Here is a 21,567-nt window from a genome sequence, read left to right on the forward strand (position 1 = left end):
CTCATTCATAGTCACACCTTCCTGTCCCTGAACACTGACTGAATTCAAAAGTAGTTAATCTAAGGGGTGTGGCTGCCTCCTGGAAAACAGCGTCCAGGTAATTTTCTTCGTCCTTGATGAGTCACATTGCTTGAAGCCCGGACTTTAGTTCATTAATTCTGAGCCGGAGATCCTCCAGCAACCGTCACTTGAGTAAGATGTGGTCACTATGGATCACAATAGGGTCCACCAGCTCCCATATCATGCAGGTATAACACATCGCCTGGCTTGCCTCTCTATTTTAATGACTTCATTCGTGATATGCTTTTAAAAACATTTCCTATTGGAATTTTAAATTGTAAACAACATTTCTCCTAATTACCTTCAATCTGACTGTAACCCAGGATAATTAAAATAATAGCTTTTACCAATCAATGGATTTATAGTTTTCCTGTGATGTTACTGCTTGTTTTGTGCTGGGCTCCCAATCCTTGGCTTCAATTTATCCTGTTAAAATAACCTACAAAGACCTTACAAAGTACGAACCAACAAAAAGCAAGCAAAAAGCACCTCTTCCCCTTGGCAGTGAATTAAAATCCCACCAAACTATATACACACTTGGTCTATGTCTCACTCTGACACGATCTCTTTCCTTTTCGTGTGCAGTTTACAGTCTTGGGCATATTCCAAAGTGCAAATATGATTCATGCCTCAAGCGTCTTCAGGGCTTCACTGCAACAAAACGTTACAGAGCCCAGCTTTTAAGTCCCGAGTCACTCTCCTTCTGCCTCAGAATCTGGCTTTTCTTAACAGCATTTTTTAATATTACTTTTCTCAATAGACAGTAGTCAGATGACCATACAAAAATATAATGAAGTTTGTTTCACATAGTCTTTTAATCTGATTTTAAGCATTATTTCTAATCATTGAACTGAACGCCGAAAGGCTGTGATTAGCCTTTCTTCTGGGACCTTTATCAATTATCCAAAATACTTTAATGTTGTAATAATTTGTCTGAAACTGCACTTTCTCACACAAACACATTTATAAGAGTTGAACTTCAATTTCAAATGAAAACCCAATGTTTCGACTGTCATTAAGCTTCATTAATTGTAACGAAATCAACATTTAATCATTTGATTCATGTCTGGTCACGACCATTTTATAGTAATTAGGATCTTATGACGATGCATGTGATTAGTACAAAATACAAAATGGCCTATTTGGCTATGTATCAATATCAAAATGGCTTCCTTGGCCTTGTTACAGCATTACAGGAGACATAACATAAAAAGAGTGTAATTAAACCATCTCATCCAACACTGTAACATTGTCAGGTTGGTTTGTCCCCAAAGGATCAGCTCATTGAATTTATGTGGAGGTGATGTACTTTGGTGGGAAGAACATTAGGGGATAATATAAAACAGGGGATACAATTCTAAAGGTGGTGCAGGAGCCAAGTAACCTGAGTGGAGACGTGTGTAGATCACAGAAGGTGGAACGTCAGATGGAGAGAGAAATTAACAAAGTATGCATTGTTCTTAGCTTTATTAATAAGAATATAAAGTACAAGAGCAAAGAGTGATGTTGATCTTGTATAAGACACTTGCAAGACCTCAACCGGAGTATCGTATACCGCACTGGGTAACACACTACAGGTAAAGTGTGAATGCACTGGAGAGAGTGCAGGAGGGGTTTACTAGAATGGTTCCAAGATGAGAAACTTCAGCCATGTGGATAGATTGTATAGGTTGGGAATCATCTCCTTGGAGAGAAGAAGGCTGAGAAGAAATTTGATAAAGGTTTTCAAAACCATGAGTAGGTTGAACAAAATAGATAGGAAGTGTGGGGAGAGTGGGCCCAGTGTTGGTGGGGGGTTAGAGTGAGCCCAGGGGTGTGAGAGAGTGAGCCCAGTGTGGGAGGGGGAGAGTGAGACCAGTGTGGGGAGGTGGGTGGGGTGAGGCAGAAGAGTGAGCCCAGTGTGGGAGGGGGAGAGTGAACCCAGTGTAGGGGGTTTGGGGTGTTGGGGGGTGAAGAGTGACCCCAGTGTGGGAGGGGGGAGAGTAAGCCCAGTGTGGGAGGGGAAGAGTGAGCCCAGTGTGGGGAGGTGGGGTGGGGAAGAGTGACCCCAGTGTGGGGGCGGGAGAGTGAGCCCAGTGTGGGGGGGTTGGGGTGTTGGGGGGGTGGGGAAGAGTGAGCCCAGTGTAGGAGGGGGAGAGTGAGCCCAGTGTGGGGAGGTGGGGGTGGGGAAGAGTGAGCACAGTGTGGGAGGGGGAGAGTGAGCCCAGTATGGGGAGGTGGGGGTGGGGAAGAGTGACCGCAGTGTGGGAGGGGGAGAGTGAGCCCAGTATGGGGGGATGGGGTATGGGGGGGGGGGAAGAGTGAGCCCAGTGTGGGCGGGGGAGAGTGAGCCCAGTGTGGGGTGGTGGGGGCGTGTGTGGGGGGAAGAGTGAGCCCAGTGTGGGAGGGGGAGAATGAGCCCAGTGTGGGGATGTGGGGGGAGTGAGCCCAGCGTGGGGTGTGGGGGGGAAGAGTGAGCCCAGTGTGGGAGGGGAGAGTGAGTTGAGTGTGTGGGGGGGGGGGGGGGGGGGGCTGGGTAGTAAGCCCAGCATGAGAAGGGAGAGTGAGCCAAGTGCGGGGGGAGGGTGAGCCCAGTGCGGGCGGGGAGAGTGAGCCCAAAGCGAGGGAAGGGTGAGCCCAGTGCAGGGGGAGAGTGAGCTGAGTGTGAGAGAGGGGAGTGAGTCCAGTGCGGGGGGAGAGTGAGCCCAGTGCGGGGGGAGAGTGAGCCTAGTGTGGGAGGAGAGAGTGAGCCCAGTGCAGGGGGATGGTGAGCCCAGTGGAGGGGGAGGGTGAGCCCAGTGCAGGGGGAGGTTGCGCCCAGTGTGGGAGGGGGAGAGTGAGCCCAGTGTGGGAGGACAGTGAGCCCAGTGTGAGAGAGGACAGTGAGCCCAGTGTGGGAGGAGAGAGTGAGCCCAGCGCAGGGAGAGGTTGAGCCCAGCGTGGGAGGGGAGAGTGAGCTGAGTGTGAGAGAGGAGAGTGAGTCCAGTGCGGGGGGAGAGTGAGCCCAGTGTGGGAGGGGAGAGTGAGCCCAGTGCGGGGGGAGAGTGAGCTGAGTGTGAGAGAGGAGAGTGAGCTCAGTTTGGGAGGAGAGTGAGCGCAGTGCGGGGGGAAGAGTGAGCCCAGTGTGGGAGGGGAGAGTGAGCCCAGTGCGGGGGGAAAGTGAGCTGAGTGTGAGAGAGGAGAGTGAGCCCAGTTTGGGAGGAGAGTGAGCCCAGTGTGGGAGGAGAGTGAGCCCAGTGTGGGAGGGGAGAGTGAGCCCAGTGTGGGAGGGGAGAGTGAGCCCAGTGTGGGAGGGGAGTGAGCCCAGTGTGGAAGGGGAGTGAGCCTAGTGTGGGAGGGGAGAGTGAGCCCAGTGTGGGAGGGGAGTGAGCCCAGTGTGGGAGGGGATAGTGAGCCTAGTGTGGGAGGGAAGTGAGCCCAGTGTGGGAGGGGAGTGAGCGCAGTGTGGGAGGGGAGTGAGCCCAGTGTGGGAGGGGATAGTGAGCCTAGTGTGGGAGGGAAGTGAGCCCAGTGTGGGAGGGGAGTGAGCCCAGTGTGGGAGGGGATAGTGAGCCTAGTGTGGGAGGGAAGTGAGCCCAGTGTGGGAGGGGAGTGAGCGCAGTGTGGGAGGGGATAGTGAGCCTAGTGTGGGAGGGGAGTGAGCCCAGTGTGGGAGGGGAGAGTGAGCCCAGTGTGGGAGGAGAGTGAGCCCAGTGTGGGAGGGGAGAGTGAGACCAGCATGGAGAGAGTGATGGATGTCTCTTTATTCTATATCTTTTCATTTTTCTCTTTTTACTTTAACTATCAAAATGGTGCTATATTGGAATAGCTTTTCACTGTATTTTATTGTAATTCCTGCTGTAAAATACGTGCCAATAAAATCATTCATTGTTTATCATTCATCACTGAGCTTGTTCGTTGTAACATGTGATAGCTATAGTCTGAGTCAGGATCTGAATTCCTCATTATCTCTGTCTGATCTGTGTCTATTATTTTCCAGCCAAAAACAGCAGCTAAGCAAAAGATCCTTGAAGCCTTCTGACCTCCTGCGTTTCTTCAAACACCCATTGGCAGAAACCAGGGTTGCAGTGCGGTCAGCAGAGTACATGGAAAACACACTGCGCCTCATTCAGCAGCATGTCTATCGAGTCCACAAACGCTCACTGAATGTAACAGGTCAGTTAGAGAACAAGGGACTGGGACCTGGAGCAGATACAGATGGGCTTCCATTGGCCCAGTCTCCTCCTTCTAACGTTCCCAGTGAATGATGGCTTGGTTTTAGAAATCCCTGTGATTTTACAAATCCATAACAAATTGAGCCATGTCGGATGATTCAGAAAAGCCAGGTTTGCAGGAGGATGATGCAGGCAGAGGTCAGGGTGAGTGTGAGCCAGGGCGGAACAGCGCTGGTGATTGAATTCAGTAAACTGAGAGGCAATATCCTGTCTGATCTTCAGCAGCTTACCCTGCATTTTACCGGAATGCTCAGTTCAAGACTTACTTCTTGTGTCAGATACCTGCCCTAATGCTCTGCAGTCAGTCTGTCCCATCCTTTCAGCAAGAGCAGGATCAGGGTGGATTTCCTGGGTATCAGCTCTAAGTGTTGACCAATGTGAGAGGCTGTCCTCTCATAAACATCTCCGGAAGCAGCCTGTTTGGGAGCTGGGGAAAGTCTCTCATACATAGTTATGTGGATCAGAGATCAAACCCTCAGTGGTGCAAACAGCAAACCACACAGTGGCACAAAGCAACAGACAGAACATGGAATGTTGTGAACATCTGCACTGTGACACTAGAATAGAGTGTATTAGATAGGAGCAGCAAGAGGCCATTCAGCCCTTGTGGCCTACTGTGCCATTCAGAGATCATGGCTGGTCTTCTATTCCCTGTATCTCTGGTTACTTCACTAATACAATCAACAACATTACACTTTGGATGCAATGAATTGGCAAATATCTTCACAGAAGCATGATGAAACAAGCAAAGAAAGATGTATAAGGTTAGATATCCAAAATCTTCATAACAGAGGTAGATTTTAAGGTGTATTTAATTACAGAAATGGGCTAGAACATGAACACATGTAGAGAGGGATTTCTAGCAGTTAGGAGCTAGGAAACAGTCACCAATAGTGAAGCAATTCTAACTGATGATGGAATTAGAGGAACACAAATACTTCAAAGAATCATTGGAGGGCTGAGGGTCTCAGGAAATTTCTGATTGCATCTGTCATTGGTCCTTCCATGACAAGAAATTCAATTGTTGTTTAACCAATGAATTTTGAGTGAATTTCTCAGAGTTCAGAACTGCTAATAAGTGTGTGTTTCCTGCAGATTTGTTAACACCGAATGACTTAGACACCATTGCAAGTATCACAGGCTGTCTAGCCATACGTCAGCCCCCAATATGTAAATACAACTGTTTCTCAGACCAATACAGGACCTTCACCTCTGTGTGCAACAACAGGTAGGAACTGATGCTGCAGGTGACTATTGTCTACTCTACTTTCAGCAAATAACTGCTTAACAAATATCCTCATTCTCAAGCAATCTCTCAGGACAGAGGATACCTTGCTTTGATATTGGCCAATTGGAACGTTAGATGAACTTGAGCATCTCCATTCACTTGCCAGGCAGGGGAGTGGGGATTTGGAGGCAAGGGGTCCCAATTGCACTGTATAATCCAGTCTGAGATGGAAATGAGGAGAAATTTCATTTCTCAAAGTGTCATGATCTTTGGAATCAGTACCCAGGAGGCTGAGTCATTGAATATTTGCAGCACCAAATTTGGCAGATTTTTAATTGATTAGAGAATCGAGGATTGTTGGGCAGCAAGCAAAAAAACTGGAGTTGAGTCCAGCATCAGACCATCTATAACCCAAACAAATGGCAGAGCAGATCATGAAATGTTGAATGGCTTACTCCTGCTCCTGTTTGTCATGTTCATGTGGTCTTTCATTTGATTTAATTTGATTTATTGTCATGTGTACCTAAGTACAGTGAAAAACTTTGTTTATGAGCAATACAAGCAGATCAGAGTAAGCAAAGACATATAGCTCATGGGGTGAAAGAAAGCTTAGACAGAGACATATTGGTTACGTCACACAGCAGGTGTGCTAGGCAAGCTCAACATTAACAAGATCAGCATTCTTTGAAGTTAGGAAGGCTTACATATAAAGTCTAATGAGCATCACCATGATTTCAATCAACCTTGGAATTATTCTGCTTTATCGTTAAAAAGACCTGCATTTCTAACACTGACATTAGCCCCATTATTCTCCTCTCCAAACCGATGTAAAATTCAATCGTATTATCATCACTGCTATTGAGAGGAACCCTTACTAAAATGTCATTAACTAATCTTGACACAATGTAGCTGTAAGCAACTTGAAAGCATTCTATGAATTCCCCATTGAGATACAATTACCAATCTGATTTCTCCAGTTTATATATAAGCACTGATGTTTATTGTGGTACCTTTATCATAAGCACTGAGTATTATTTCCAGTGCACTTCTTCCAAATAGACAGTCCATTCAACAGTCTAATAATGGCAGGGAAGAAGCTGTTCCTAACCTGCTGGTCCGTGTGCTCAAGCTTCTCTATTTTCTGCTTGACAGAAGAGGTTGTTGAAGAGCACTGCCAGGGTGCAATGAGACTTGATGATTTTGGTAGCATTTCCATGGCAACGAGCCATGTAAATTGAATCCAAGAATGGAAGATTGGCTCCTATGATGGTCTGGGCTGTAGTTTCTTATGGTCCTGGGCAGAGCAGTTGCCATACCAGGCCATGATGTACCTGGACAGTATGCTTTCTGTGGTGCATCTGGAGAAGTTGGTGAGGGTCCTTATGGTCATGCCAAATTTCCTGAGCCACCTGAGGAAGCAGAGGCTTGACTCTGGCATCTATGTGGGAAGTCCAGGACAGGTTGTCAACTATCATCTGTCCGAGGACGCTCTCCGCCCTCTCAACCTCAGCTCCATTGACGCAGATGTGGGTATATTCTCTTCCTTCCTTTCTGAAATCAAATGATTCAGAAACATGAGTGATTAGTGATGAGGAAAAAAAGACATTCTTTCATGCATAAAGGCATTGCTGGATATAAGAACAAAGAACAAGAAAAAAGAACCTGTTTTCTTCTTTTACTCTGGCCCTATTGAGTAGTGCTTGTAATTTGTGATTTTAACTAGTGACGTGGGTGATTTAGTGGTGATTTATTTTCTGAAAAAGGAGCTTTCTCCTTCCCCAGTGGAGAAGGCCTTTAATCAGGGAAAGGTCCAGAAGAGAGAGGTGGAAACTGGTTTTTGTGCTAAACTATAGATCTACAAGAAAATCCTTTGAAATCTCTGAAAGGTCTTGCTGCCTAATTCAACTGTAGTCATCAGACTGTTAAACATCGGAGACAAGTATTTAAATAAGAGTAACAAGGTGGGCCTGAAAGCTGAGCCAACTGAAGTGAACAAGGATATTAGGGTAGGGGATAGATCAATAAAGAAGCAGTGGCAGACATTTAGTGAGATATTTCAAAGTAGGTGCATCACTACAATGGAGAAAAATACCAAGAAATAAACTCAACGTCTGTGGTTATCTAAAGAAGTTAGGGAAAGCGTCACACTTAAGGAAAAAGTAATCATTCTGCAAAGATAAGTAGCAGGTTAAATTAAATTAGATTACCTACAGTATGGAAACAGGCCCTTCAGTCCAACAAGTCCACACCAATCCTTTGAGGGGCAACCCACCCAGACCGACTCCAAGACCCCATATTTCCCCTGACTAATGCACCTAATGCACCTAACACTCTGGGCAATTTAGCATGGCCAATTCACCTAACCTGCACATCTTCGGATTGCGGGAGGAAAGCGGAGCACCTGGAGGAAACCCACATAGACACGGGGAGAATGTGCAAACTCCACACAGACAATCACCTGAGGCTGGATTTGAACCTGTGAGGCAGGAGTGCTAACCACTGAGCCACCCTTAAATGGCTCATGACAATTCCAAAAACAACAGGGAATGACTAAAAATTTAATCAGGACAAATAAATTGGTGCATGAGAGGAAACTAGCTAGAAATGTGAAAACAAATAGCCAGAGTTTCTACAGGTATCTGAAAAAGAGAGGAGTAAGTAAAGTGAATGTTAGGTCTCTGGAGGGTGAGAATGGGGAGTTAATATTAGATAGAAAAGAAATAATGGATGTAGTGATTACATTTGTTGCTTCTGTAGAGGATAAAAAGAGCATCTCATTCATATCAAGAAACAGATTGAAGGAAAAGTGGCACTTGATGAAGCAGTAACCACTAGGGAAGTGGTATTGAACAAATTGATAGAGCTATAAGTTAATAAGTCTCTGGGTCCTGATGGACTTCATTCTAAGGTCTTAAAAGAGGTGACTAAATGGCAGTAGGTATATTGTTGTTAATTTTCAAAACTTCATTAGATTTTGCAAAGGTTCCATCAGATTGGAAAGTAGCAATAAGCCGTCCACTCTAGAAGGGACAAAGGATGAAACTGGAAAAAATATATGCCAGTTAATTTTTATATTTTTGGAAGCTATTTAATTTGATTATTAAGAAGATTGAAGCTGAACAGTTGAAAAAACTCAAGATACTTGGAAGAGTTGTGTTTTTGTGAAAGAAAAATGGCGTTTAACCAATTTTATTGGTGTTCTTTGAAGGATAAAGGGGAGCTTGTTGATGCACAGTACTCGGATTTGCAAAAGTCTTTTGACAAGGTTCAACATAAAAAGATACTATTCAAAGTAGGAGCTCATGATGCAGGCTGCAACACATTAGCATGGAGAGAAGGTTGGTTGGCTGGCAAAAACAGACACTGTACATAATGGGTCATATTTAGATAGGTTGGATATGATAGTGGTGTTCCACAGAGGTCTGCTGGGCCCTTAAAATGTGTGAGTGACATTAAGATAGGTGAGAAAGTATAAAAGTGATGCATATCAAATGAATAGACTAAGTGAGTGGGCAAAAATCTGACAGATGATGTATAATGTGAGAAAATGTAAAAGTGTTTACATTGGCAGTAAACTTTTTTAAAAAGGCTTACTTCAACAAAGAACCACTACAGAATTCTGAAGTGCAGAAAGATTTAGATGCTCTATTCCAGGAGTCATAACAAGCTAGAATGTAAATGCAGCAAGTGATTGAGAAGGCTAGGGGAATGCAATCCTTTTATACAAGAGGAACCGAATGTAAAAGGAAGGACATTATTCTTCCATTATACACAACCACAAATGAATTTAAGATTGCTCAGAGGAGGTTTACTAGATTGATACCTGGAATGAGCAGATTGCCTGATGAAGAAAGAGTGAACAAGCGGGGTTTGTTTTTGTTGGAGTTGAGATTGATTGAAGATGTTCAGATTCTGAACAGTCTTGACAAGATGATGGTGATTGGATATTTACTCTTATGACTGAGTCTAGAACACTTTTAAAATTAGAGGTGGGACAGAAATGAGAGGATTATTTGTTTTCTCTGAGGATTGTGTGACTTTGGAACTCTCTGCCTCAGAAAGTGACAGAGCTGGGGTTATTGAATACTTTTAAGGAGGATACAGATAGACCTTTGGTAGGCAAGGAAAACACAAGCTATCAGGGGTAGATGAGAATGTGGAATTCAGAACAGAAACAGATCAGCCATGACCTTTATTGGATGACGGAGGTGGCTTGAAAGGCTTAATGGTTTCCTGCTAGTCCTAATTTGGTAAATTCATATCGATGTATGTATTCCATGAAATATTTTAAGAAGCAGAGCTAACTGTCTTCAGCAAGCAGCTGGAAGCTGATTCTATGTCTGTGGATGATCTTACCAATGTGTAACATTGTTATGCTGGGAGGGGAGCTGAACAATTTGTTTGTTGGGATTGCAGAGATAATGATAGAGGATTCAAATGGAAACAATTTTCAGATTCAGGAACCAATTTGCGGACATCCCACCAAACTGGACAAATGAGAGAGGAATTGGAAGAGAATTGTATAGTTGACCATGTTATATTTTGCATAAAGGTTTAGTAATAATAAGAGTCTGACTGCGGTTACTGTAACATTTATCCACATCATTAGTAACCTCAGAACCCATACTGTGTGTAATTCAAGATACTTAACAAGAATCCAGTTCTTGAGGTATATACTTGGCTAACATGTCAGGGACATCAGACCAAATCATATTGGTAGTTACCCAATAAACCACATCAATGTTGGGTTTTAAACAGTCAGTTATGGAAGAAAGACTGAGATGAAGAATTAATCTTGGACAATATTCCAGAGCTTATCACTTCAGCAGTATAAAGCTCAGCCATTAATGACAGAGCAATTAAAACCAAGAATAATTAGATGAGCACAGATATCTTAGAGGATTGATGGAGGAGATTACTCAAAGGAAGAGGTCATGGAGGAATTGAAAAATCCGGGGCAGAATTTTAAATTCAAAGTATTGCTTAACAAGGAGTCAATTTAGAGCTCAGCAGGTATGAAGGAAATGTGTGAAGTGGCCTTGTTATGGGTGAGACCATGGGCAGCAGAGTTTTGGATGGATTCAAGATTACCCAGAGTATAATGTATGAGGTTAACCAGGTGTATGATGGAATAGTTAATACTAGAGGTAGCAAAGCATGGATGAAGGCTTCCGCAACAGATAAACTGAAGCAGGAGCATAGGCAGATAAATTTACATCCCAGGGGCAAAGTTAGCAACAAAACATAAGTGTGTTTCAACTTAAGACAGTTGCATGGAGAAGGATTAAGGTGTTAGTAAGGGAACAGAATCTCTCACAGGTCTGAAGACAATGACTTCGGTTTTCCCAATTTTAATCGAAGGGACTTCATGCTTGTCCAGTACTGGCTGTTGGAGAAACAGTTTGGTCATTTACAGTAGAGGAGTTAAGAGAAATGGTGCAGAAGTGACATACCTCCCCAGTATCCTAAAAACTTTCAAGGGTCAATTTCAGCAATCCAAGGAAGGTATCACGCTTAACACATTTGTATACACACCTGCCCTCTCCGTCCCTGGCCATTCCCTTGTGGAATTCATACTCAAAAGACTTTTTGCTTCTTACAAGGATAATTTCCCGCTGCCTTGGCAAAGCAGCCAACATTATCAAAGATCCCTTCCAGCCTGGTTATAATCACTTCCACCCTCTTCTGTTGGGCAGAAGATACAAAAGTTTGAAAATACATGCCAACAGATTTAGGAACATTCCCCAATGTTATCAGAGCCACAGAGATGTACAGCATGGAATCAGACCCTTCGGTCCAACCTGTCCATGCCGACCAGATATCCAAACCCAATCTAGTCCCACCTGCCAGCACCCGGCCCATATCCCTCCAAACACTTCCTATTCATATACCCATCCAAATGCCTCTTAAATGTTGCAGTTGTATCTTGTAAATGGACCCCTCATATATTAGGGTTGATCTTTCTCTGTACCTTCTCTATAGCTGTAACACTATATTCTGCATTCTGTACTGTTACCTAGGTGTACCTTCTCAGGTGTGATTTTGTTGGTTAGCATGCAAAACAATACTTTTCACTATATCTCAGTATGTGACAATAATAAATCAAATCAAACATTACCCATTGTTTATCTTTTGTCCTCCTTCAGGTATTGATGTTCTTCACTTCAATCCCTCCTTTGATCTCAGATGGAATTCTAACTTTTTCTCCATCACTAAAGTTGTTTTTACTGAGCTTGGTTTCTACCTGCGAGCCAAAAAATTATTTTTAATATCACCAACTCTTAACTTAGCATAAAACGTAAGCATTTGCGAGATATTAATTCTGCCCAGATGTCTAGGAAAACTCTTCCAACAGCTCTTACACTCATAAAAATATAGAAATGAACATTTTTTGTTTGATTTTCAGAATGAAGCCTCGCCTGGGATCATCCCACACTGCACTCACCCGATGGCTCCCACCTCTCTATGAGGATGGATTTTCACTTCCACTGGGCTGGACTCCAAACAAGCGAATATTAAGATTCCCTCTGCCACTGGTAACTATTCCCACGTGAGGCAGAAATAAATCTGATTCGCTGAAAAATCTACTGCCAACTGTACAGAACCCCATCTTACTGGGAGCAGGCAGTGGGTGTGTTAGTACAGTGTCCTTTCACTTAGCAATAAATCCAATCCAGTCAGATGGGGTGAAGCTCATTTCTCTCTTTCCATCCTTTAACATTCTTTTATGACTTATCCCTACATTGAATGAACCCAATTCCTAAGAGTACAGGCACAGAACAAAACAGAGAGCAACATTTGGAAAGACCACACTGCAGACTGATGTGTGAAATGGTCTCCTTTGTGAGACAGTCTAAAGAACATTTCCATCTCCTTTTGGATACCTCTGGAGCTGCTCTGATGCGGTGTCAGCCTTCATTAGTGTCCCCATATGTACTAACACAGCTCAAAGAGCAGATCAGGGTGCCTTGAAAATGGTGTGATGATAGATTAACCTTTGCATTGTTTTCTTGTCATGAAAATTTTCTATTTCTCATCCAGGTTCGCAAAGTGTCAAATACAATCCTGAGAACACCCAATGAAGCCGTAGTCATGGATACAGAAATCTCTCACATGTTAATGCAGTGGGGTCAATGGATTGATCACGATATGAGCTTAAGCCCCCATTCTGGCAGCATCCAGACCTTCAATGATGGCATTGACTGTGAAAGAACCTGCTTTCAAAGAAATCCCTGTTTCCCAATACAGGTGAGAGCTCTGTTCAACTTCATTCTGAAATAGCGTTTTGAGTTTTTGTATTTTGTCCACATGGAATTAAAGAAATCTTATATTAACAATCTATTCAAGTCCTGTTAGACAAAATATTCCCATAAGCAGGAAATTCAAAAAAACCGAATTGGTTGTTGTCTTGGCCTTAGTGTTGATGTTGGTATTGGTCTTGGTTTCGGTGTCAGAGTTTTGGTGTAAAGAATCAGGAGCTAGAAATTCATTAATTTCCATTTATTCGCATTGGGTCACAATCATTTTGCTGCCTAAGCCATTGAAAACAAAATAGTCAGCATTCAAAGCACCTCGGTGTAGTATGATGACAACCAGCTTCTGTACACTCCTAGAACATTGTACTGGTCCCTTACGCATGAAATGTTTCATGTAAAAATATACATTGACACAGAGTGGTAGCTCATGCTGCTGTGGTGGGACTAGCACCTGCAGACTCACAGTATGGCTGATGACTTTGGAAATCCCCTATCCTGGGAAAGACTGGTACTCTTTCATCACGGAAGTTCCACCTTCAGCCACATCTCCCCCTGATATGTGTACTCTTGTCCTCTGCCCAGTTCTTCCAGGAAAAGCAAACTGCAGCAAACTACATACAGCATATGGTGGGGTCTCTCTGAGTAGAATACAAAGGCTACAGTCATCTTCACAATCATTGGGTGCGCCATCCTCGCCTGATTTAAAACTCCAGGCCATGTTGTTGATTCATATAAAATCCTCCTGAGACTCTGCTCATTATCAGTGCAGGATTGATACTCATAGGAGGCACTTTGGAGGTAGGGATTTCGAAAGAACACTCTTCCATTCACATTAATTTACCCACTCCTCCTCTTCATATATGATTTATATTGTAGAATCTGTAGCACTGCAAATACTGCCCCCTTATCTGTGAAAGGAATGTTATTTTCTGCCTGTGACCAGCAAAACACTCCATAATCTTCCAGTAACTCACCACAGTGTTTCCAACGAACTTTCATTTCAGCACGTCAGTCAAAGCACCTCAATTGCAATTTGTTGACAAGACGTACAAATACCCCTAAAAACAAGGTCCATCTTGTTCTTTAATACTTTGAATAAGAGAGACATTGTCTGCATATTTATTGACCAGCTGTGGTCAACCATAAGGTCTGTGTCTGCCAGCACTTTCACAAGACACAACCTTGAGGGCTACACCAATTCCGTAACATTGAGTAACATTCAAGTATTGCAGAGCATTAGGCAGGTCTTAGTAGTGTCACCAGAATTACTCTAGCATCCCATATTCTGTGTACTCCAAAATTCTGGGTACTCCAAAAAACAGTGATTTTCGAACATGCTGTCAAGAGGAGCACCTCTATGTTCCATATTTGGATATTTGTAGTTTAACAGCCAGATAAGCTCCAAGTAGACCTGGTTTCTGAGAGCTGTGGGGGATCCAGTTGCCTCATGGTTAACAATTCTGTAGTGGGATTCTCAAAAGAGCACTGGAGACTCTTCTTTGTAAATGCAGGGGATCACTGTCTGTTTCGGACATGGGCAATACACACTGACTTTTTTAGCTTTCACTGACAGGAGGCCTCAGCTTGTAGTAAGAGACAGTGGCATAGCAGTAATAATAGAGTGGGTGTGATGCACAGGTATTATCAGTGGACTTGTCAACCAGAAACCCTTGCTAATCTGTGGAGATAATAAAACAAAGGACTACAAATGCTGGAAATCAGAAACAAAAACAGAAATCACTGGAGAAATTTAGCAGGTCTGGCAGCATCGGTACAGAGAAAACAGAACCAACATTATGGGTCCAGTGAATTTTTGTGAGAAATACTAGTGGCTAGGGAAATATGGTATATATGCTGAAGACAGGCAGTGGAAGTTTGGGGAAAGGAATAAGTAAATAGGTGGAGACAGAGCTCAAAGAGTGAGAGAGACAGGGCCTGGGGGTGTTCAGGTGAGTAAAGGACATTGAGGAAGTTGTACAGGTTCTGAAATTATTGAACTTGATATTGGGTTCTGAAGATTGCAAGGTCCCCAAGCGGAAAATGAGGTGCTGTTCTTCCAGCTTGCACTGAGCTTGACTGGCGCACTGCAGCAAGCCTGAGACCGAGATATCGGTCAGGGATCACAGTGACTTGCTGAAATGTCAGGCAACTGGAAGCTCAGGGGTTTTTTTGCAGATAGATCATAGGTTTTCTGTGAAACAATCTCCCAGTTTATGTTTTATTTCTCTAATTAAAGAAGACCATGGCCCAAGCAGCAATGAGGTCATTGATTCAAATTAAAGTTGGTGAATTAAATGTGGAATTAAAAGCCTGCCAGATGTTGACCATGTAACTATTACTGATTGCTGTAAAGCCCATCTCCTTCACTAAAGTCCTGTAGAGAAGGAAATCTGCCATCCTTGCCTGGTTTTCTCTGTTCTGTGTGTAACTTAGAGTTGATTCGTGGCTGCCTTCTGAAATGAGCCTAAAAAATCATTCAACTCAAATACAATGAGAGTAATAAATGCTGCATAGTTGGTGATGTCCACATCCCGTGAGCAAATAATCTTTAAAAAATCCAAATCCTACGGAGGTTTTTCTGTTTACCTTGGCACTGTGTACCCATCCTCGAGCAGTTGACTTTCTAATCAACTGAAATGTCACTAATTTGCTCAGCCCCAATTTTCTTTCTACTCTTCTTATTAGTGTTTGTAAAACAGTTTGTGACTGAACTGTTGTTGAAAGTGTTCTGCACCTTTCCTGACAGATCCCTCGAGGTGACACAAGAATCAAGAACCAGAGTATATGCTTGCCATTCATCCGGTCAGCTCCTGCGTGTGGCAGCGGTGAGCTGGGCTCATTGTTTGGTGATGTCAACACTCGGCAGCAGATGAACGTACTTACTGCTTTCATTGATGTGAATGAGGTCTATGGCAGCACGGACTGTGTGGCCAACAAACTCAGAAACCTCACTAATGAACTTGGCTTGATGGCTGTCAACACGGAATATTCTGACAATGGGCGAGAATATTTACCATTTAACACCATTTCAAGCAACCTTTGTGGAAGTATGGGGGAAAGTTATTTCACCAATGAAAATTCAACTCCGTGTTTTATAGCTGGTGAGTAACAGCGGATTAAGAAATCTGGTCCCGTGCCACCTTCATAGGGGATATTCCTTTCACTTACACAGGTTTGCCCTGACAGATATTGGCCTAAAACATCATAGGTTTAAAAGGGGCACTAAGCTTACAACTTGGTGGATGTCTGCAAATTCTGAACTGATAGTGCCAGCCACTATCTTGATCAATGTAGAAAAACAGGCAACCATTTTGAGGCTACTTTCCCACAAATTTGACAGTGGTTTTGGCAGAACTCAGCAGTCATAGAGATGTACAGCATGGAAACAGACCCTTCGGTCCAACCCATCCATGCCGACCAGATATCCCAATCCAATCTAGTCCCACTTGCCAGCACCCGGCCCATATCCCTCCAAACCCTTCTTATTCATATACCCAGCCAAATGCCTCTTAAATGTTGCAATTGTACCAGCTTCCACCACTTCCTCTGGCAGCTCATTCCATACACGTACCATTCTCTGTGTGAAAAAGTTGCCCCTTAGGTCCCTTTTATATCTTTCCCCTCTCACCCTAAACCTATGCCCTATAGTTCTGGACTCCCCAACTCCAGGGAAAAGACTTTGCCTGCTCAGTGGTTAGCACTGCTGTCTCACAGCACCAGGGTCCCAGGTTCAATTCCAACCTTGGGCGACTGTCTGTGTGGAGTTTGCACGTTCTCCCCGTGTCTGTGTGGGTTTCCTCAAGTGCTCTTGTTTCCTCCCACAGTCCAAAGATGCGCAGGTCAGGGGTGAATTGGCCATGCTAAAATGCCCATACTGTGAGGTGCATTAGTCAGAGGGAAATGGGACTGGGTGGGTTACTCTTCAGAGGGTCGGTGTGGACTTGTTGGGCCGAAGGACTTGTAGGGAATCTAATCTAATCAGTCACTGCTGCTTCTCGGGAGCCTCATAGAGTCGTAGAAATGTACAGCATAGAAATAGACACATTGGTCCAAGTCGTCCACGCTGACCAGATATCCTAAACTAATCTAGTCCCATTTGCCAGCATTTGGTCTATATCCCTCTAAACCCTTCCTATTCGTGTACCCATCCAATGCCTTTTAAATGTTGTAATTGTGCCAGTCTCCATCACTTCCTCTGCAGCTTACACCCACTCACCACCCACTCCATGAAAAAGTTGCCCTTTAGGTCCATTTTAAATCTTTACCCTCTCACCTTAAACCAATGCCTTCTAGTTCTGAACTTCCCCATCCTGAGAAAAAAACCTTGTTTATTTACCTTGTTTATCTGTGCATGCCTCTCATGATTTTCTAGATCTCTATAAGGTCTATAGCCTCAGCTTCCGACGCTCCAGGAAAAACAGCCCCAGCCTATTCAACCCCTCCCTGTAGCTCAAACCCTCCCACCCTGGCAACATCCTTGTAAATCTTTTCTGAATCCTTTCATGTTTTACAACATTCTTCCCATAGCAGGGAAACCAGAATGGCATGCAGTTTTCCAATAGTAGCCTAACCAACGTCCTGTACAGCTGCAACATGACCTCCCAACTCCTGTATTCAATGTACTGACCAATAAAGGCAAGCATACAAAAGACCTTCTTCACTATCTTATCTACCTGCAACTCCACTTTCAAGGAACTGTGAGGTCCAAGGTCTCTTTGTTTCACAACGTTCCCTGGGGAGAAAGTGAGGACTGCAGATGCTGGAGATCAGAGCTGAAAATGTGTTGCTGGAAGGATGTGTTTTCCAGCAACACATTTTCAGCAACGTTCCCTGGGGCCCTACCATTAAGTGTATATGTCCTGCTCTGATTTGCCTTTCTAAAATGCAGCACCTAACATTTATCTAAATTAAACTCTATCTCTATGGGCCACTCCTCGGCCCATTGGCCTATCTGATCAAGACCCCGTTGGAATCTGAGGCAAATGGACTTCACTACACGTCCAATTTTGGTATCATTTGCAAGCTTACTAATCATTCCACCTATATTCACACCAAATCATTGATTTAAATGATGAAAATCAGAGAGCCCAGCACCGATCCTTGTCACACACCTCTGGCCACAGGCATCCAGTCTGAAAAGCAACCCTCCACCACCTCATCTGTCTTCTAACTTTGAGCCAGTTCTGTATCGAAGTAGCTATTTCTCCCTGTATTCCGTGTGATCTAACCTTGCTCACCAGTCTACCAAGAGTAATCTTGTCGAACACCTTAATGAAGTCCATATATATATATATCACGTCCACTGCTCTGCCTTCATCAATCCTCCCTGTTACTTCTTCAAGAAACTCAATCAAGTTTGTGAGACACGATTTCCCACGCACAACGCCATGTTGAATGTCCTTAATCAGTCCTTGCCTTTCCAAATACATGTACATCCTATCCGTCAGGATTCCTTACCACCTTTCCTAAATAATGGCACCACGTTAACCAACCTCCAGTCTTCTGCCACCTTGTTGTGGCTATCGATGGCACAAATATCTCACAAAGGGGCCCAGCAATCACTTCCCTGGCTTCTCACAGAGTTCTAGGGTACACCTGATCAGGTCCTGGGGATTTATCCACTTTTATATGTTTTAAGATATCCAGCACCTTCTCCTCTGTAAGGACATTTTTTCAGAATGTCGCTATTTATTTCCTCAAGTTCTATATCTTATATATCCTTCTCCATAGTAAACATTGATGCAAAATACTCATTTTGTATCTCCCCCATCTCCTGCGGTTCCATACATAGGCTGCCTTTTTGATCTTTAAGAGCCCTATTCTCTCCCTAGGTATCCTTTTGTCCTTAATGTATTTGTACAATTCTTCTGGATTCTACTTAACCCTATTTGCCAAAGCTATCTCATGTCCCCTTTTTGCCCTCCTGATTTCCCTCTTAAGTATACTACTGCCTTTATACTCTTCTAAGGATTCACTCGATCCCTGCTGTCTAGGCCTGACATATGCTTCCTGCTTATTCTTGACCAAAACCCCAATTTCTTTAGTCATCCAGCATTCTCTATACCTATCAGTTTTCCCTTTCACCCTAACAGAAACATGCTGTCTCTGGACTCTTGTTATCTCATTTTTGAAGGCTTCCCATTTTCCAGCCATCCCTTTACCTGTGAACATCTGCCCACAACCAACTTTTGAAAGTTCTTGCCTTATACTGTCAGAACTGGACTTCCTCCAGCTTAAAACTTTAACTTTTAGATTCAGTCTATCCTTTTCCATTACTGTTATAAATCTAGCAGAATTATGGTTGCTGGCCCCAAAATACTCCCCCACTGACATCTCAGTCACCTGCCCTGCCTTATTTCCCAGGAGCAGGTCAAGTTTTACACCTTCTCTCGTAGGTACATCCACATACTGAATCAGAAAATTTTCTTGTACGCACTTAACAAATTCCTTTCCATCTAAACCCTTAACACTATGGCAGTTCCAGCCAATGTTTGGAAAGTTAAAATCTCCTATCATAACCACGCTGTTATTCTTACAGATAACTGAGTTCTCCTTACAAATTTGCTTTTCAATTTCCCTCTGACTATTAGGGGGTCTATAATATAATCCCAATAATGTGATCATCACTTTCTTATTTTTCAGTTCCGCCCAAATAATTTCCCTGGATGTATTCCCAAGAATATCCTCCCTAAGTCCAGCCATAATTCTATCCCTTATCAAAAACACCATCCCCCCTCCTCTCTTGCCCCCTTTTCTATATTCCCTACAGCATTTGTATCCTGGAATATTAAGCTGCCAGTCCTGTCATTCACTGAGCCATGTCTCTGTAATTGCTATCATACCCCAGTTCCATGTTCCTAACCATGCCCTGAGTTCATCTGACTTCCCTGTTATGCTTCTTGCATTGAAATAAATGCGGTTTAATTTATCAATCCTACCTCATTCTCTATTTTATTCCTGCCTGCCCTAACTGTTTTACTTGCTCCATTTCCCAACTGTGCCAGTCTCAGTCTGATCACTTTCCTCACTATCTCCCTGGGTCTCACCCACCAAACCTGCCACCAAACCTCCTCCCCCTGTGCCACTCTATCCCACCACCTTACAAGTTTAAATCCTCCTGAGTAGCTCTAGCAAATCTCCCTGCCAGTATATTAGTCCCCTTCCAATTCAGGTGCAATCTGCCTTTCTTATACAGGTCTCTTCAACCTGAGAAGAGATTCCAATGATCAAAAATATGAATCCTTCTCCCATACACTGCTCTTCAGCCATACATTCATCTGCTCTATCCTCCTATTCCTACCCTCACTAGCTCGTAGCACTGGAAGTAATTCAGACATCACTTCCTTCGAGAGCTCCTTTTTAAATTCTTGCCTAACTTCCTATATTCTCTCCTCAAAATCTCGTCCTTATCTCTTCCGATGTCATTGGTTCCAATGTGTACAATGACCTTCTGCTGGTCCCTATCCCCTTTGAGAATATTTTGTCCCCTCTCCAAGATATCCTTGATCCGGACACCAAGGAGACAACACACCATTCTGATGTCTTGCTGTCAGCCACAGAATCATCTGTCTGTGTCCCTATCACAATCGTTCACCTCTAACCTAGCGTATCCCTCATTACATTAGAGCTAATCATACCAGAACCCTGGCTGCCAGTACTACATTCCCCTGAGAGTCCATCACCCACTACATTTTCCAAATAAGCATACTTGTTTGAGATGGGGATGGCCCCAGGAGACTCCTGCACTATCTTCCTCCCTCTCCTACCTTTTCTGGAGGTCCCCCATTTATCTAACTGTATCTTCGGTTTAACTCCCTCCCTGCAACTGCCAACCATCCCCTAGCTCCTGTAAATTCCCCATTGCCTCTAGCTGCCACTCTAACTGATTCATAATCATCATTAACATGGAAGCTGTCTCCTATATCTGACAGGAAGAGCACATCACTCTGCTAACAGCCATCTTTGCACCTTAACAATCTAAAGACCTTGAAAATAGTGCAGTTTTCGCTGCACTAAAATCATGCTAGTTTAGGACCTATGTTTTCATATTTTTAAAGTTTAAGCAACAGACAGATCTTAATAACTAGATATGATTTTAAAAAACTCTATTCACTATTGTAGATTTACAAAAGAAAACCAGTAAGATTTGAAAAGCCATTTAGCTGCTGTCCTGCAGTGAGCTCCAACATTCAGGTTTCTCCAAGTTCAGCTGTGTATTTTGCTGTTTGTTTATTTTTCTTAGAACAAGCTCCGATGTCCAGGCATACTTGAAAGCAGGCAGCAGCTACTGCTGGGTCAGACAGCAGAGGAGGTTTCTTTTTCTGTATGAATCACTACCCATGTGGTCACTACCTTTGTCTGTTTTCCTCCTTTTTAAAATGCTGTTGTTTTGATTTTTCTTTCCCAATTTTCCAAAGCAATGCAACAATATAAAATAGTAATTACTGCTCCTAGAATTCAAGGAAATCAGTTCCAACACCTAAACTACCTCAAAAAAGGAGCAGCTCTTACGGCCACAACTTTTTTCCATTTCCTCCATCTTGGATTACCCAGAATTTCCAGGCTCCTTTACAGATTTCATGGGAAGAATAGAGAGAAATCAACAGCACAAGCTAGAACCAGTCAGATTTGATAAGAAAATTAACTGATCATCTCTGTACAGTGAGTTCTCATTGGAGCATTCACAAAAGTGACATTTCAGCAAAAAATATTTTTTGTGGAATTCTGTCTATCCTATAAAATCCAAACATAAAATTATGAGGACATTAACAATGAACTTAATTTTCCAATACCTCTTAGTAAAACAAAATGCCCCAAGATGCTTCAACAA

The 21,567-nt window shown here is 43.3% G+C and overlaps 1 protein-coding gene across 2 annotated transcripts in view; it reads left to right on the forward strand.

The window, feature by feature from the left end:
* LOC122564098 (eosinophil peroxidase-like) overlaps positions 1-21,567 on the forward strand; it is a 52,158-nt gene that overhangs the window by 11,404 nt on the left and 19,187 nt on the right. For both annotated transcript variants that reach the window (XM_043718659.2, XM_043718660.2), the window contains exons 4-8: positions 4,019-4,194; positions 5,349-5,481; positions 11,888-12,017; positions 12,523-12,729; positions 15,484-15,838. In XM_043718659.2, coding sequence (XP_043574594.2) covers positions 4,019-4,194; positions 5,349-5,481; positions 11,888-12,017; positions 12,523-12,729; positions 15,484-15,838 — 1,001 coding nt within the window. The remainder of the gene's footprint in view (positions 1-4,018; positions 4,195-5,348; positions 5,482-11,887; positions 12,018-12,522; positions 12,730-15,483; positions 15,839-21,567) is intronic.

The sequence above is a fragment of the Chiloscyllium plagiosum genome, unplaced genomic scaffold (assembly GCF_037043375.1).
Source record: "Chiloscyllium plagiosum isolate Xiang-an unplaced genomic scaffold, Cpla_swu_hap1 HiC_scaffold_31, whole genome shotgun sequence".
Taxonomy (NCBI): Eukaryota; Metazoa; Chordata; class Chondrichthyes; order Orectolobiformes; family Hemiscylliidae; genus Chiloscyllium; species Chiloscyllium plagiosum.